The sequence below is a fragment of the Elephantulus edwardii genome, unplaced genomic scaffold (genome assembly GCF_000299155.1).
Source record: "Elephantulus edwardii isolate Elephantulus edwardi_28Jun2011 unplaced genomic scaffold, EleEdw1.0 scaffold00037, whole genome shotgun sequence".
Taxonomy (NCBI): domain Eukaryota; kingdom Metazoa; phylum Chordata; class Mammalia; order Macroscelidea; family Macroscelididae; genus Elephantulus; species Elephantulus edwardii.
The window spans coordinates 18,366,396-18,384,300 of NW_006399787.1; the positions used below are offsets into that span (position 1 = coordinate 18,366,396).

The following is a 17,905-nucleotide window of genomic DNA, read 5'->3' on the forward strand; positions in this document are numbered from 1 at the left end:
TTGACATATTTCAGTTAGCAGATGCTGCCCTGGATGTGCTCACCAAGTTGTGCCAAGAAATCTGGAGAACGACCACTTGGCCAACTGACTGGAAGAGAGCTTTCATTATCCTTTCCTAAATCAGCCCCAGCCTCACACTACCTTCAGGGTGGAGGGACAGGAAGCCCTTGGGCTTCCGCCTTCTCTGTAAACACTCAGCCCAGGTATATTCCACTGTCCTCAGAAAGCAATGAGCAGATTCCTGGCTACTGCACGGGACAGGCAACTGTGGAAACTGTACCTGGTTTTTAAAAAAACTCCGCTCCTTGTTGAAAAGACTCTTATTTGGGACTGTCCATCTTTCTCCCACTGAGCAGCTGGTGGATTCAAACTGCTTTCCTTTGGGTTGGCTGGATAATGCTCACCCACTAGGTTTCCAGAGCTCTAGGGCCTGGTTAGAATCAGGGAAATATGAAAAGGGAAGCCTCATGGAGCCTCAGGCAGGCAGGAACACCTCTATGGGCCTCAGTCCCTGGATGAAGGCAAGAGGCTAAACACCAAGGCTCCTACTTCACAGCTTTCCTGAAGAGCAGCCTTGACCCCTGCCCTCAGCCTCTGCTGGGTGGCTTCAAAGGAGCCAGATGTGAGCAGGAAATGTTTGTGTGAGAGAGGAAGAGCAGGGCAACAGCCTAAGGGAGTTATGGGCTCTTCAGGATCCTCCCCACTGACTTCGGGGTGCTTAGGGGGCCTTGCACCCTGCATCCTAGCCTTTCAAGGGGCAGTAATTGAGCTCTATTTCAGTTAGTTATGTTGTTGCTGCTAGGTGCCATAAAGTCAAGTATGACTCATATCAACCCTATGAACAACGGAGCTGCCCCCTGCCCTATCCTGTGCAGTCCTCATCACACACTTGAGCCCACTGCTGCAGTCACGGTGTCAATCCATCTCGCTTGAGGGTCTTCCTTTCACTGACCGTTCCAAGCATGACATCCCTTTCCAAGGAGTAGCTTCTCCTAGTAATACATCCAAAGTATGTGAGAGAAAGCTTCATCTTTGCCACAAAAAACACTCTGGCTGCACCTTCTTCAAGTTATATCTGTTTGTTCTTCTGCCGTCCATGGGTTGGATATTTAGTACTCTTCTCCAATACCACGGCTTAAATGCACCAATTCTTCTGTCATCCCTATTCAGTCATTGTCCAGCTCTCAGCTGCATAGCAAGTGAGTGAAAAGGTCACGGCCTGAAGCAGGCAGGCTTTAGTCTTTAATCTGACATCACTGCCCCTCAGCAATTTGGAGAGATCTTTGACAGAAGACTTTCCCAGTACAATACATCTCCTGATCTCCTGACTGATGATAATAAGGCCGTTGGTTATGGATCCAAGTGAGGCGAAATTATTGACAACTTCAATCTTTTCTTCATATATCTTGGTGTTGTCTATTGATCCAGGCATGAGGATTTTTGTTTTCTTGATGCTGAGACATAACTCATGTTGAAGGCTGTAGTCTTTGATTTATTCAGCAAGTGTTTCAAATCCTCTTCACTTTCAGCAAGAAAGGTTGTGTCATCTACGTAATACAGAGGGCTGATAAGTCTTCCTCAGATTCTGATGTCACATTCTTCTTCATAGAGTCCAGCTTCTCAACTAATTTGCTCAGCATACAGACTGAATAGGTATGGAGAGAGGATACAACCTCGACACACACCTTCCTTCATTTAAACCACGCAGTGTTTCCTCGCTCTGTTTGGACAACAGCTTCTTGGTATTTAGGATAATGAATCTTGCTCTTCTCCTCCTACCCACTGCTGTTGGAAGAGCTCAGCTGCTGGCAAGGATTGTAAGGAGAAACCCTGATCAGCCTTGGACCATTCCTGTGTTGGACAGGAAGTGAAACCGTCCGGTGAAATGAAATCTTCCTCCCTGCCACTCTGACCTACTGCCCCCAGGTCCACTCCTTGGAGCCCCGCAGGCTAATCTGGGTCAATCCCTTGCCTTTTCTATTGGCTTAATACTAAGCACCCGCAGAAGGGATTTAGGAGTGTACAGCATGGTTCAGAAACTTACACTTTCTTTGGCATTAACAGTGATTTTATTCAGTCACCAAATAATTTAAAAATAATTTCCTTGTGGAACAATGAATGAATGAATGAATGAAAAAAAGGAAGATGTGCCCACAGGTTGGCATGACATGAAAAGAAATTTCCATTATTGATGCTGTTGGTAAAGAAAGTGCTTATTACAGAAAACATGTTATCAGGAGAGACCATTCCTGGGAGGACATCATGCTTGGTAAAGGAGAAGATCAGTGAAAAAGAAGTGTGTCAATGAGATGGGTTGAACAGGGGCTGCAACAATGAGTTTAAACATAGTGACCTTAGGAGAATGGCACAGGACCCGGCAGGGCTTTGTTCTGTCCTACAGAGGGCTGTTGCTATGAGGCAGAACTGACTGGACAGCACCTCCCAAGAAAACAACAGTATAGAAAATGCTGAGGAAAGCCAAACAATGGGAAAGCAGATAACCCATAATCCTTCTTTTCTGTTGCTAAAATTTTACTCTGCAGGGCATTTGCATTTCAACAAATGTTTAGGAAGTGAATACAAAGCAAAGTGCTGAATCAGGTTGCTCTGAGAGAGACACAGTGGGGGTTCCAGGGGCTTGGGTCTCACTTCAGGGGAAAGAAAATGAAAGCCTCCGGAGTCAGAGACACTGACTTCCCAATGCACTTAGTAGTCGCCAGACCATGAATCTCTCTACACCTCAGTTTACTCATCTGTTAACTGGACCTAATAACATGCAGGGTGATAAGTCGCTTTTAAATGGCCTTTCTACATGTAGTCCTGTACTGTTCACAAAATGACTATGTGTCACTATGCAGACAAGGCATGTGGCCAACAAACAGGACTGTATAATTTGCTAGTAATGCATATAAGGCGCATGGAAACCTGCAAAGGTGGGTCCAAAATGTAAAACCCAAGAGTGATAATCAACACCGCACTGGACCAAATGAAGGAAAGAATGGTTTAAAAGGAATATTTATGACTAGGCATTATATATATGACAATAGTCCAGAATAAGATACACATTGCAAAGTAGACTGGGGAAGTGGGGGAATGTGCAACAATGAATGATTTAAAAAAAAAAAAAAAGTAAATGAACTGGAGAGGAGAAAGGGAGGTGGAGGGAAGAAAATGTGCAGTAATGAATGAATGAAAATCCAACTTTTCTGTAAACTTTCATTAAGATCACAATTTAAAACATTTAAAAAAAAATTCCAGAGGTGCACGGTTCGAATCCACCAGATGCTCTGCCGGGGAAGGAGGGACAATCTCCTCCTGTACCAGTCAGATCTGATTTGATGGTACATGCACACAAAAATAATAAAATTTTAAAAAATTTTTTAAAAAAACCCAAACTATTACTATTGAGTCAATTTGAATTCATAATGATTTTCCATCAAGTTTCCAAAGTTGTAAATCTTTATAACCAACAACTGCTCATCTTTCCCCCTTGGAGCAGGTAGTAGATTTGAGCTACTGACCTTTTGGTTAGCAGCATGACATATAACATACTACATCACTTACAACCAAGTAAATAATAGAGCAGTAATGGGCTTCAGGCCTTTTGTTTATAAGGTCGCTATGAGTGATGCAACTCTACAGCAAACAACAGTAACACTGGAACAATACTGAAGAGCAACGATGTCTGTCCGGAGACTAAGGTGCACCTGATCCAGGCCACAGTCTTTGTAATTGCTTGCTATGCATCAGAGAGCTGGACAATAACTAAGGATAATAGAAAGAGAATTGATGCCTTTGAGTTGTGGTGCTGGAAAAGAGTGTTGAATATACTATGGACTGCCAGGAGAACAAACAAGTTCGTCCTAGAGAGGATGAAGTCACGGTGCTCCTTGGAGGAAAGGATTCTGAGGCTTTGTCTGACATATTTTGGGCATGTTGCAAAGGAGGGACCAGTCCTTGAAGAAGGACATCATGCTTGGAAGGGTGAAGGGACGGAGAAAGAGAGAGAGGCCATCGATGAGATGGATGGATTCAGTGACTGGGGTAATGAAGGTAGGTGTGTCAGAGATGGTAAAGTTGGCACAAGACAGAGCAGGTTTTAGGGCTGTTATACATGGGGTTGCTATGAGTCACAGGCAACGTGACAGCACATATCAACATAACAACAACAACTGAACAGTAATGAAGGACAGGTCTATTTCACCATCCCAAAGGCAGAAAGAGGAAATCTGGCTACTACCAAGGGGGAAAGCGGTAGTGGAATACATCCCTTGGACCTGGGGTCTCTGCACTAAGAACCTCCTAGACCCAAAAGCAGAGATAGCTGTAATACTGGAGATGATGTGAGATATCAAGAAGTGGCAACAAGTTTAGCAGAGAACTGGCTGCAGCAGAAACAGAGGACAGCCAGTAGATGTTTCAGAGGGCTTCCACCTGTAGAGTGAGAAAGCTAGGAGCTTTTAAGGTAGTGTTTGTTGATGAAACAATACCTCTGGGCAGTTGGCATTGGAGTAGGCTTGCTTATTCACCGAGGGCTTGAGGCTGAGGGCTTTCGGGTAGAGTGGGTGTCTATGCACACTTATCAGTGGAGCTAAAGAATTTTGTGACACTTGCCAGAGGTGACCCCAAGCAAGGCCCAGTAGCAGAGGTGAAGAAGAGGCTGTCCAGATCAAAGAACTATATCTTGAGTAATTTCTGAGTTGTACCCACTTACTTCCCCAAGCTCTTTACCATTAGATGGCCAAACAGAAAACATAGAGTTCAAATCTACCAGGTGATGGCTATCTTCCCCCAAGTGATTTATTGCCTCTGAAAACCCACTAGAGGGTCAACTTCGGGTGGGTCCCATCTCAATGGTACATAACAACTTCCCCAATAAACCCTATCATTGTGAGTACTGTCTGAATCCTATGTGACCACTGCAGCAAATTACCAAACCCAGCAGAAAAGTAGGCAATGCTTTGGGACAGTTGATGTTAGAAATGATAGATAGATTGAACACTGGAAGTATGTCCAACCTCTGCTTCATAAGACTCAGCCTTGGGTTACTGATTTTTTTTGTCTCCTTTACCCTTATGAAAGAAAGGTATGCATTAGGGCTGTATTCTATCTCCATACCTATTCAATCTGTACGCTGAGCAAATCATTTGAGAAGCTGGACTTTATGAAAAGGAATATGGCATCAGCATTGGAGGAAGAGTCATCAAAATCTGTGTCATACAGATAATATGACCTTACTTGCTGAAGGTGAAGAAGAGTTGAAACATTTGCTGCAGAAGATCAAAGATTATAGTCTTTCTCTTTACATTTCAACATCAAGGAAACAAAATTCCTTGCTTCCGGACCAATCAGCAATATCCTGAGAGGTAGAGAACAGATTGAAGTTGTCAACCATTTCATTTTACTTGAATCCACAATCAAAAGCCATGGGAACAACAGTGAAGAAATAAAAAGATGTGCTGCATTAGGGAAATCTGCTGTCAAAGACCTTGTAAAAGTGATAAAGACCTTTCTACGAAGATGGTGCCGAAAGCGAAGAAGGAAGCCCCTGCCCCTCCCAAAACTGAAGCCAAAGCAAAGGCACTGAAGGCCAAGAAGGCAGTCCTGAAGGGCGTCCACAGCCAAAAAAAAAAAGAAGATCCGCACGTCACCCACGTTCCGGCGGCCTAAGACGCTGAGACTCCGACGGCAGCCCAAATACCCCCGGAAGAGCGCTCCCAGGAGAAACAAGCTTGACCACTATGCCATCATCAAATTTCCTCTGACCACTGAGTCAGCTATGAAGAAGATAGAAGATAACAACACACTTGTGTTCATTGTGGATGTCAAGGCCAATAAGCACCAAATTAAACAAGCTGTAAAGAAGCTCTATGACATTGATGTGGCTAAGGTCAACACTTTGATTAGGCCTGATGGAGAGAAGAAGGCCTATGTTCGACTTGCTCCTGACTATGATGCTTTGGATGTTGCCAACAAAATTGGGATCATCTAAACTGAGTCCAGCGGGCTAATTCTAAGTGTAATAAATTTTTCTCACCAAAAAAAAAAAAGTGATAAAGAGCAAGGATGCCAGTTAAAAGACTAAGGTATACCTATTAAAAGCCATGTTTCTTAACAATTATTTCCTAATGCATCCCCACTGGACAATGACTAAAGAAGACAGAAGAACTGATGTCTTTGAGTTGTGGTACTGGATAAGAGTATTGAACATATGATGAACTTCCAGGAGAACAAATAGGTTTGCTGTGGAGAGGGTGAAACCAAGTTTCTCATTGGAGGTAAGGATTTTTAAGCTCCATCTCATGTAGTTTGAGCACGTGGCCAGGAAGGACTAGTCTTTGGAGATGGAGGAAAAGGCCAGGAGAGGAAGACCTGGATGAGATGAACTGACATAGTACATGACAAAATGGAGATAAGTGTGTTGTAGTCAGTGAAACTGGCTCAAATAGGACAGAGTTCAAAGCTATTGTACATAGAGTTGCTATGAGATGTGGGCAACTTGATGGCACATAAAAACAACAAGGCATCTGAAAGTTGAACAATGAATAAAGCTACTGGGGAGAAAAAAAAATCCATGACCTGCATTGTATTGGAGAAGAATATTAAATGTCCCACGGACTGCCAAAAGAACAAACAAGTCTGTCTTGGAGGAAATGCAACCAGGGTACTCTTTAGAGGCAAGAACTCCGAAACCCGGTCTCACACTCATTGGACATATTCTCAGGAGGTTCAGTCTTTGGAAAAAGACATTATGATTGGAAAAGTGGAGAGTCAGAGGCTCTCAACAAGATGTTGACGAAGTGACCAACAATGGGCTTGATCAACAATGGGCTTGGTGGAGACAGTGAGAATGGTGCAGGATGAGGCAAGGTGTGATCTGTTGTTCATAGGATCACTATGAGTCATGCGACTCAATGGTAGCTCGACAATAACTTGTGAGGTCAGACACTCCATTTTGACCCAATAATACCAACCTCATTAGGTTGTTGGGAAGATTCAGAGATCAACCTTAAAAACACTTAACATAGACGTGCCCAGTGAACACAAGCACTATAAGTCCAATGCAGAGTAAGCTGAGATTAGGGAGGCGAGACAGGTGCAGATCAAAAGCCACAACTGTTCAGAGACAGATGAAGGCACTTGAATCATTTCCAGGGTAGGCAGTAAACAGTTTTGTGATGGCACCAACAAACACATTGTCTGATTAAGTGAACCAAATTCACTGCCCAAATGTAATCACCACTTGACTCTTGTTGTCTGAAAGCTCTCCTTCTCAGTAGGCGTCTGCCTAGCATCCTTGTTTCTTTGCCCTGTTGTCCATGGGTAGGGTGCTTCCAAGAAGCTGACAGGTATAAATCTTCAATCTTATAACTGGAATGAACGGCTCTGCTGGAGGCTCACCTCTGACCCCAGCGTGGTTTCTCCATTACAGCAAGACAGTCCCCTGGGCAATAGCCTGGCCTGCCTCCCAGGGCCCCCTCCACATCCACCTTAAATGGAATGTCTAGACTCTCAGGGCTGTCTCTGCTCACAGAGCCAAGGAACACAGCCCGACCAGAGAAGGGAACCATGCTCCCAAGGTACTCAGAGCAGCTAGGGGGAAAGTGTTGTTAGAGCACATAAAGCAAGGAGAAGGAGCAGGGCCCTTAAATGATCCCCGTGCGCTGGTCTCTGGCCCCCAGGTTGGAGACCTGGGGGTTATCAGGGTTTTTACTAGTTTTGGGGGCCCCATGTAACTCAAGTAGACATAAAGATGGCCCAGAATGCAGGAGAGGAACCTGTCAATGGAAAATCAGGGCCTGAGATCAGAAAGTTTGAACAAAGGGTATTGTGGCTGTTTGTTTCTCCCTTTCTACCCTCTTTATCACATAGCAGTGGCACTGAGGGAAATGAAATATAAAATCATTTTCTGCCACTTAGGCAAATCATATCCCCCACAGTTCCAAAATACAGGCATTATGAACAAAATACTATCTCACTCAGATCTTACAGAAGACCCTGCTCTCAAAGACCAGCATGAGGAAGGCCATCTACTAGCTAAGTGGGGATTCTAGGATGGGATCCATGAGCACTAAACCTCCCAAAACCTGTCATGGATTGACTAACACCACCCCCAAAAAAATATGCGTTGGAGTCCTGATCCCAATGCCTGAGGCTGTGCGCCTATTTAGAGAGAAGATTTTCTTTGTTTTTGTTAGGTGCCTTCAAGTCAAGTACAACTCTCTGTTCCATTCTATGCCGTCCTCACAGTCTCTAACATGCTCAAGCTCATTGCTATAGTCAATCCACCTGGTTGAGGGTCCTCTCCTCTGCCACCCCTCCACCTTCCCATTCAGGATATCCCTCTCCAGGGAAAAACCTAGCAATATCCCCCAAGTACGTGACTCTGAGGAGCACTCTGGTTGCACCTTCTCCAAGACGTATCTGTTGTTCTTTGGCAGTCCATGGGATATACAGCACTCCTCTCTAACACTAATGTAATCTATTAGGGTGAGATGTAAGTCTAATCAGTTCTGGGTGATATAAAAAGTAGTACACATACCTAGACAAGGATACACAAATGTGGGAAGGATAAATGGTAGAGATTGTCCAGGGACTGAGGAACCCACTGGGCTGCAGATGCTGAGATGAAAACTCTCCTGCAGAGTGGATAGCAAGAGCCTGTCCCTAGAGCCATGACCTTCATTCCAACTTCCAGCTTCCTATAGCATCAGCAAGCCTCAGACAAGTCCCTCTGGGAAATCTCCTTTAAAGCCATTTCTTCGCCTCTGGAAGCAAAATGATTAACAAACCTCAAACAAAAGATTCAACCAAAGTTTTACTCATTAAGTAGCTGAGGCCCAGAAAGAGGAGGTGTTTTGTCCATGGTCACTCAGCAGCATCCCAGCTGCAAGATAAGAAGCATCAGGCTAGGATAAATCGGCCTGAAACTTGCAGCATTTTAAATAAGAACTGTTGTCACAAATCAGTACACCTACCCTGCAAACGCCTGTAATGTATAGTATCAGGGGGAAAAAAGTCTGTAAAGTGGAATTTCATGTAACAACCCTTGGCATCACAACTATGGACACTACAGAACTGGCATGTGGAAAACCTGGGTCCCAGGCCAGACCGATCACAAACGTCCCCTCCAACGGTGGGATCTGAAGACAGGAAGGCCGCTGGGGCAAGGCCAGCCACATCTGCTCTCCATTCTGCTGTAGTGGCGATCCTCTGCCAACATGAATCCCTGCTGACTCAAGGGGGGTCCCCCAGATCCAATGCCTCACTTAAAGCACAGCATGAAACCCTCCCCGCTAACTCTGCCACATCCCACGCAGCCCTAGGGGGATGGAATCAGTATCTCTCTCTAGTTGTACAGATTCCATAACCAAATTTTTCACATCAAAATTTATGACACATGGGCTGACAGCAGGACAGAATATTAAAAATCAGGACCTCCCAGAGAAATCTGGGCCGTGTGGTTGCCATGCCGACACCCCATAATGCCAAACAAGCATCTCCCAGGTCCAGAGCAACTTGGCTGGGCTTCGAATGGCCCAGACACCCTGAAGGCAGAGTGGCCTCCTGGCCCAGGCAGTTATGCAGACCCTCCCTTCCCCAGCCCTGCTTGCTCGCTGGCTCCCCTGGGGAGTGATGATGATGGCATTCGTCTGAGTTTCTCAGCCTCTGTCAGCTGGGCTGGACGTATCACACCCTAGGAATCTGAAAATCCACATGCAGCATCCTGGTCCAACCAGCCACAGAAATGCATTAGGAAGAAAGAATAAGTAGTTACCATAAATTCAAGGCGAAAGCACATCTTGGGCTGTATCTGCCCCTTTTAAGTTGAGCAGATGATTCTGCCTGGGGAAGCTGAACACAGTTTCCCCTTCTATTCCCTTAGAACCAGGGTACAGCTGGGAATAAAACATTGGGGGGATATGAAGCTTGGAACACTGATTACCCCACAGGCAGAGAAGGGTAAAAACCCTATCCTGCTCATGGTTTTTTGTTGTTAATGTACCATCAAGTCAGAACCCACTCACAGGGGGTTTTCAGAGGCTTTAAGCTGCTCTGGAGGAGATGACCATCTTTCTCCCATGCTGCAGCTGGCAGATTCAAACCACGTGGTTTACGGCTGACAGGGCAACTTCTTGCCACTAAGACACCAGTGCTCCCTTTCTGTTCTTCTAGCAAGTATGTATTAAGTCTTGCTTGTACATCAATGTGAGGATACAAGAAGTTTCTAGCATTGTTGTTTTTGTTGTTGTTGTGTACTGTTGAGTTGGAACTGACCCACAGCTGATCCACTGGCAGCTTTTCAGAGGCAGTTAATCACACAGGAGGAGAGTGCCCATCCTTCTCCCAAGGAGTAGCTGGTGGATTTGAGCCCTGTGACCTCAGGATTGCAGCGTAGCTTCTTGCCACGAGGCCACCAGAGTCTGCTTATCCACTCATTGCTTGTCTTGGAAAACAAATGGAGCCAGAATGCTCCTTGGAGAACCAATTCTTAACTGTTGAATTTGAATCTTCCAACTTTGGGTTAGCAGTGCAACTCCCTTCCCATTAGACCACTGGAGGAAGTCAGTGTATACTGAGTAGAAGCAAGAGGGCAGATGACAAAGAAATTGCTGGAAAGATAAAGCAGTGTCAAAAGTGGTATGTGACTGGGGTCATGCAGGTGGAACAAATACCCAGTACTAAAACTTAGGGGCAAAGAGGGAGCTGACTGTGGTCAGAAAATGTTCCACTGCTTTCTCTCCCTCTCCTCCTCCACTCTCCCTCTCCTCCTCCACTCTCCCTCTCCTCCTCCACTCTCCCTCTCCCCCTCCATTCTCCCTCTCCCTGCCTCCTTCACACTGTCAACTTGGATTCTGGTTCATAGGCTCCAATCTACAGCAAATCAAACCTGTGGGTAATGTTATCCAATGAACAAAGTAACTTACTTGTTCTTACTAATCTGTAGTGAACCCTTTCCCTTCCCGACCCTCTCCCATGTCAAAAATTAGGTATGGCTGGCATCTGTCTCTCTGCCAACCCCATGGACCTTTCCTATAAAATCAGTCTCCTTTCACATGTACAGTCCCTGACAGGGACAGAGTACCCCATTTTTGGTGGTAGGGCCGTTTCAATCCTGTTAACAGATTAGAACCCTGTCCTATCCTGGGCCATCCTCATCATCTGACGCATTGCTGCAGTCACTGTGTCAATCCATCTTGTTGAGGGTCTTCCTCTCTCTCGCTGACTTGCCATCTTTCCAAGCATTGTGTCTATTTCCAATGAATACCGTCTCCTAACAACATAATCAAGTACGTGAGATGAAGCTTTGTCATTGCCTCCAAGGAGCACTCTGGCTGCACTTTTTCCAAGACAGAGTCAAATTATCCAGTAAGAAAGGTAAGCACAGCCTTATTTTTATTTACTTTTAATCTGTACCCAGGAGGCCTCTGAAAATGCACTAGATAGTCAGCTATGAGTTGGCTCCAACCTGACTGCATATAACAACAGTTCAATTAATACTTACCAATTAGTCTGTAGTAAACAATTGGTGTGGTAAAAAAATGTGTGAACCTACAGTTCACAGTTTTAGTAGTGAGACCCTCTGGGCCCAGTGTAGTTTCCACCTCTGCCCCTCCTCCTCTCATTTCAACTCAGACTCTCCCCACCCATCACATCAGCCAACAGAGAGGGACAGGGCATCTGGCCAGCCTGTCTCTCCCCTGCTGACCTCTCACGCTGGGAAGAAGCCCCAGATGTGGAAGGTCCCACTACTGATTTGGCCAGTTCAGGATCCAAAATGTCCTTCACCCCAATCTCAGCACTCTGGGGGTTTCCTCTCATCGGCCTTCTGTCCAAATAAAGCTGTGTCCCAAGAACAAGGACAGGCAGCCCAGAAGCAAGACCCTAGAGTCTCCACTCAGACCTGAATCTAAGACTTGGAGGAGGAAGCCTGGAATACTCTACCAACCCCAAGATCATCTCAGGCCAAATGGGACAGTTCCTTTACTCTGATTTCATTTCTTTTCCCCCAGTGAGTAACAAGGCAGGGTGGAAATGTGACAGTGCTTCCACAATGACCTCATATTTCCCAGGGGTCAATGAGGTCTGAGGACAAGTAGCACCATGCACTCTACTCCTCACTGCCTCCACCTTGCGGACGCACACACCATAACCGACCCTCAGCTCCTCTTACCCTCCTGTTTACAACTGTCACCCTTCGCCACTTCCCCATCCAGGGGCCCAGTCTGCTCTCTCATCTCCGGGCCCGCGTCCAGGCAGGCTGCAAGCTTTCCCCAGAGCCCTGCGGCCACCTCCTGCGGAAAACGCACACCAGAGAGCTGCTCTCGGCTGGTCCCTCGGCGAGCGTCCCGCCTCAACAGGTGCCCCCGCCAGGCCACACAGAGCTGTCACCCGGGACCCGGGCCGCGGCGGGGACAGGAACGCCCGCTGCAGAACAGGAGGGCCACATTCGCGGGTCCTGCTGGGCCGAGGCCCCCCTGTCTGCCGCACAGCCTTTGTTTCTCCACTCGATTTGAAATCGAGGGGCTGACCCCAAACAAGGGACTCGCCGAGCCCAGGTGCCCGCACTGCCCTCTTCGAAGGGCGCAGTGGACACTGTAACGAGGGTGAGGGGCACGGCCAAGAGGAGACCTTTCTCCAGCCCTGAGGACCGCATGGGTGATAACGGTACCGAAGAAGCAAGCCCAGGCTGGCCCAGGCTGGGGAGTGGGAAGGAAATCGGGCCGCACCTCTCAGCGCCCCCACTCGGCGTCATTGGCCCCTAGGGGGCTGAAGAGGGGCTGCGCACCGCCACCTACGCGCTCGGCAGCGCGCAGCTCCGACCGCCCGGCCGTGGCGCCCGTGGTCCGGCCGCCTTCCGGGGGGAGCCCGGCGGGCAGTCTCCCGGCCTCCGGCCCCGGCGGTGCAGCGCCCCGAGAGCCGCCACGTTCCCAGTCGCGCGCGCACGCTGAGCCCACCAAACTTGCAGCACTTTCTCCCAGGCCCTATCCGCTGTCACCCTCCTTCCACCGGTGTGCCCCGGCCTCCCGCCGGCCTGGCCGAGGTTGCCATAACAACGGCCAGGAATTCTCCAATATATACAAAGCCGGCCCCGAGCGACGCGCGGGCAGCCCCGGGTCCCGCGCCCTCCGCAGCCGCGCGGGTCAGGACGCGCGCCCCGGCCCCCAAGCGAGCTGGCTGGCCGGTCGGCCGGCGTGCAGGGCGGACTCACAATGAGCGGGATGGTGCGGTCCTCGCGGAGCTGCTCCGGCCTCCCGCCAGTCCTCTGTGCGCCCCGGCCGCCCGAGGATGCTGCGTGGGCTCGGTTGTCCTGCCATAAGTAGTAGAAAGTGCCCAGGATCCAGGCTACGGTCAGGATGGCGATGGCATTGGCGCGGATCTTCCTCATGGTGGGCGAGCGGGCGGGCGCCTCGAGCGGGGCCCGGGGCCGGCGTGCTCTCGGGGCTGGGGCGGGGGGCGCTCGCAGCCCCAGCTGTTTGTTTTCGCTCGCGTCCGGCTGCTCAGTCCTGCAGAGCAGAAAAAAGGAGAGAGTGGTGGTGGTGGTGCTGGTGGTGGTGGGGCGGCGATAGGGAGAGACAGGAGCGCGGAGCGATCCTCACGGTCCTAATGCCCTTCAGCCCCGAGAGCGCGCGGCCCCCAGGCACCCATTCATTCGCGCGCAAAGCCGGCCCCCGCTCCAGCCCCCGCCGGCCGTTGGGGCCGCTGCGCGGCAGGGAGGAGCGCGGCCGTTGGGAAAGCGGCACGGGCCTTCCCGCCGCGTACCGGGGCCCGGAGAGGCAGACGCCCGCGGCGGAATGGCGACCGGCCAGAGCTAGTCTCGGCTCCCACCGCCCGGCGACACAGCGCCCGCCGGCTGCCCCCGCGCGGCCCCAGCGGGTCCCGCCTACCCCCAGCCACCCCCAGACGGAGCAGCCCTGAGTCACCGGCTGGAGACGCGTAACCCCCGGTCGCTGCCCGCGCCGCGGAGCTGCAGTTTGGGATTGCGCTCTAGCTGGGGGTTCACAGCGAGGCGGGGAGACGAGAGTCCTGAGTTTGCAAGAGAATCCTCTGCAGTCCTGGATTCGGAGCTGCCAGAGAGCCCGCCAGGAAGAGGGACTGGAAGCTGGTGCACTTGACATTCTGGGAACCCAGGGGTAGAGGGAAACCGCCTCGAAACCAGTGCGGGAACAGGGGTCCAAACACGTCGCTGTTTCCACCGGCCCCAGGCTCCCAGGGTTGGGGAGCTTTGCTCGACTCCGCCTCCCTGTCCCTTGACGACCCAGAGGTATCATCTTCACATTTTATCAAGAAATAATTATTTAAAAAAAAAATAGGAAGCTAAAACACAGCTGATTTGTTTGAGGGCACACAACTAATTAGTACGCAGACCTCAAGGGCAGATTATCCAATAAACTTGGTAAACGCAGGTTGGCTTGTGCTAATCTGTTAGTAATTTACTAATTTGTAGTAAACCATTTCACGTGAGTCTCACCAAATCGTGGAAAAGTTCACTACAGGCTAATAAGTACTTGTGCTTATCTTGTCTTATTGGGTTTTCCGTCAAGAACGTAAATTTGAAAAAAAGCTCTGTTTCTTTAGGAAGGTGTGTGATTGAGAGAGACAGATGCCAGCCATACCTAGAAGCAGAATCTTTGATGTGGTGGAGAGAAAAGTGAAATTGTTCACTACAGATTAGTAAGTAAACACAAATAAGCCTGTGTTTACCTTGCTTAATAAGCGATCTGTCCCTGGCAGAGCCAACTGTAGGAACTGTATTTCCAGACTTTTTTTTTTTTTTTTTAAAGTGTAATATACCAGCGAGGGTTGAGGGAAGGACATAGACCATTGAGCGCCTGCCCAGCCCTGAAGCCTGGAGAATCCGTGTGAGCTCCCCTCACCGACAGCAGAAGGCAACAGTGGGCTGAATGAGTTCTAGGAGGCCAGCGCAGTGCAGAAAACAAAAACCAACAGAGGGATCACAGAGGAAGACACACAAGGTGGCCTTTCACAGGCTTCTCAGAAGAGACTGCCTTTGAGTAAGTCCTTAAGAGGCAGGGAAAGGGGAGTGGAGAACAGGCTGCATAAAAAGTCCAAAGGAAGATCTAGACGATGTTGAGGAATTCAGGGAGGAAGAATCCCCTCCTCGTCAGTATGCTGCAAAGGGTTTGGTAGGAATTGAATTTGGCTGGCCCTGGCAAATACAGATTTGGGAGGTGCTTGAGTTGGGAGGTGAGAGCAGCAGGATTGGTAGCAAATTTGCTTCCTTCTAGGCACTGTGGAACATCTGAAGAGCCACAGAGAGTCAGGGTCTAAAAGTGAAGCTGTCTTGGCAAAGAGTGTGGTGGAAGCATCAAGCCCATCTCCCAGAAGCCCATGGGGGACTGTGAAGCACAGCAGAAATCAGGTGATATTTCCCAGGGTTTCTCTAGTACTCATGACGGAACTGAGCCTATAACAAACACCCACCAAGTTCCTGAGGAATGGAAGGAAGCCCTGTGGCTGCAGCTGTGAAGTCATTCAGGGGACTGTTCAGGAGGCTCCAAAAAGGTCTCACCGAGCACAGGGCCCTTGGAAGTGGCGAATACACAGAAGAGGGCTGCATGATAATCTATAAAAACAGCAGGATGGCTGAAGCAGAAGGCCCCCTGGTGGCACTGTGGTTAAGCACTCAGCTGTTAAGTGAATGGTCATTGATTCAAACCCATCACTGACTTCTTCATGGAGGTTTACTTTCATTAGGATTACAAGCTTGGAAACTCCCTGGACGGGGTCAATAAGAGTCAGTCAACTAGACAGTAATGGGTTGGGTTTGGCTTCAGAGACATGAGCGGAGTGTGGTGGTCACCAGTGGGGCGTGGGTGTGGAGAAGGTGCTGGCAATAGCCAGGGCTTGGGTACTGAAACCCCTCTCTGGAAGCAGTGGGCCAACCTAATGCACACAGGTATGTCTTGGAAACGATTCTTTTTTGCCATAAGCTGTGCTACTCTTGCTATGGAGTTAGATCACACTGCACTAGGGGCTCAGGTTATTTGCATAGATGGAGAAAACCTATCTACTCACCGCAGTTTTGACAGGAATCATGAGATTGGACCTCACTGAGTCAAGGCATCTGTGGAGGTCCAGGGGGCCTCGTTCTTAATGAGCAAGCTCTCCAGCCTCTCTGGCCAATCAGGAACGTGTTAAAGAACCACCCAGCTGATGGCCTGTTACCACACAGACTCTTGTGATGTGCACCAGGTGGAGGAACAGCGCTTTGCTACCCAGGCTGCTCCTCTCTACCCAGCCTGGTCTGTGCAGGTCTCTTCGGCTTTGTTCTTGTGAGGTGCAGGTGAATCCCAAGACACCATATCATCTCCTGGTGAAAGGCTGCTGTGGGGGATGAAGCTGGACCAAGTCAAACTGAAATCAGACTGGGGTTGCTTCTGTCTCCAGGCTCCTTCCTATGAGGGGAGGGAGACAGGAGCTGGGATTTGGCAGAGTTTCTACCACTCACTCCCTGGGGCTCAGTGGTGAGGATGCTTCGAATTGCCACTCACTGTTAGGTGTGTTCCAAGAAGCCTGTTTCCCCACCCCTCACCACCATAAAGAGGTGTAACCTTGGTAGACGTGGTGTTAGACTTTACAACCTGGTAGATGGGGCGGAGCCGGGTAAGTAGTTGCCATCCTCATTTGATCTGGAGATCTGACATGGACAGAAGTTGAATGATGTGCCTCGAGCCACAGGCTAATTCCTGGAGCAGTAGAACAAGGAGCTGCCACTTTAGCCGCAGCCCACGACTCTAACCCCTATAAGCCCCGAGCTGAGCCTGGACGGTCTCTGGGATGGACTTCAGCATTCAGGGGTACGAATGAGTGCTGCCCTCTGATCCTGGGAATAGATTTCATCCGGATCAACCAGAGACTCAAAGCCACACCAGAGAGATTTAACGTTGCCTGGAGTGTTGAACTTTGAAAACTACAGTGTTAACAGTAGTTATAGTTTACTTGAAGGAACTCTGATGACACAGTGGTTAAATCACTTGGCTGTGCTAACCAAAACGTTGTCAGTTTGAACCACTTGGTTGCTGAGCAGGAGCAAGATGTGGTATTCTGTTTCCCTAAAGATTGCAACCTCAGAGACCTATGGGGCAGCTCCACCCTGCCCTCTAGGGTTGCTGTGTTGTTATGTGCAGTTGAGTTGTCTGTGACTCATAGCGCTCTTACGTACAACAGCCCTAAACCCTGCCATATCCTGTGCCAACTTTACTGTCTCTGACACACCTACACCCATTACCCCAGTCTCTGAATCAATCCATCTCATTGAACGTCTTCCTCTCCTGCACTGTTCCTCCTGTCTCTCCTGTCCACCCTCCCAAGCATGACGTCCCTCTCCAAGGACTGGTCCCATCTTGGAATCAATTGAACAGCAGTGGATTTTATGTGTTTAGTTTACTTGACTAGCTGCCAGGAGCCAGCTATCCACATACATTATGTTGAAACTCCCACAATTCCACAGTTTAGGGATTATTGTCTCCACCTACAGATGAGGACAGTGAGACTGAGTGGCTTGCTTGGAGACCCACAGTCGATGAATGGGGGATTTGAGGGAAGGCCTGTGCCATTTTCACTGCTTAGTTCAGGACACTGGTGCAGGGCTGATGGGGCCAACAGGGCAGCCTGTAGGGTGGTCAGATGTCCATGCACAGGCACTTCACCTGGCCCTCTGGATCTCTGTATTCCTCTCTGTGATAAGAGAGATGTGATTGTCTCCCACCCCACCCCCAGCATTTGCTCTTCGAAGGCAGGAACAGTGAGCAAAGCATATGCTACCACGCAGCAGGCACAGCGCCAAGTGCTTTAGTACATGGTCTTAGACTACTGACAGCGATCCTTTGAGGAAGGCGCAATCGTTCGTTTCACAGATGAAGACATCTGCACATTCCTG

At 48.9% G+C, this 17,905-nt stretch overlaps 1 protein-coding gene across 1 annotated transcript in view; it reads right to left on the minus strand.

The window, feature by feature from the left end:
- GALNT16 (UDP-N-acetyl-alpha-D-galactosamine:polypeptide N-acetylgalactosaminyltransferase 16) overlaps positions 1-13,725 on the minus strand; it is a 158,533-nt gene extending 144,808 nt beyond the window's left edge. Inside the window, exon 1 of the mRNA XM_006884747.1 lies at positions 13,214-13,725. Within this exon, the coding sequence (XP_006884809.1) occupies positions 13,214-13,390 (177 nt within the window). The 5' untranslated portion in view covers positions 13,391-13,725. The remainder of the gene's footprint in view (positions 1-13,213) is intronic.
- Between the last annotated feature and the right edge of the window lie 4,180 nt (positions 13,726-17,905).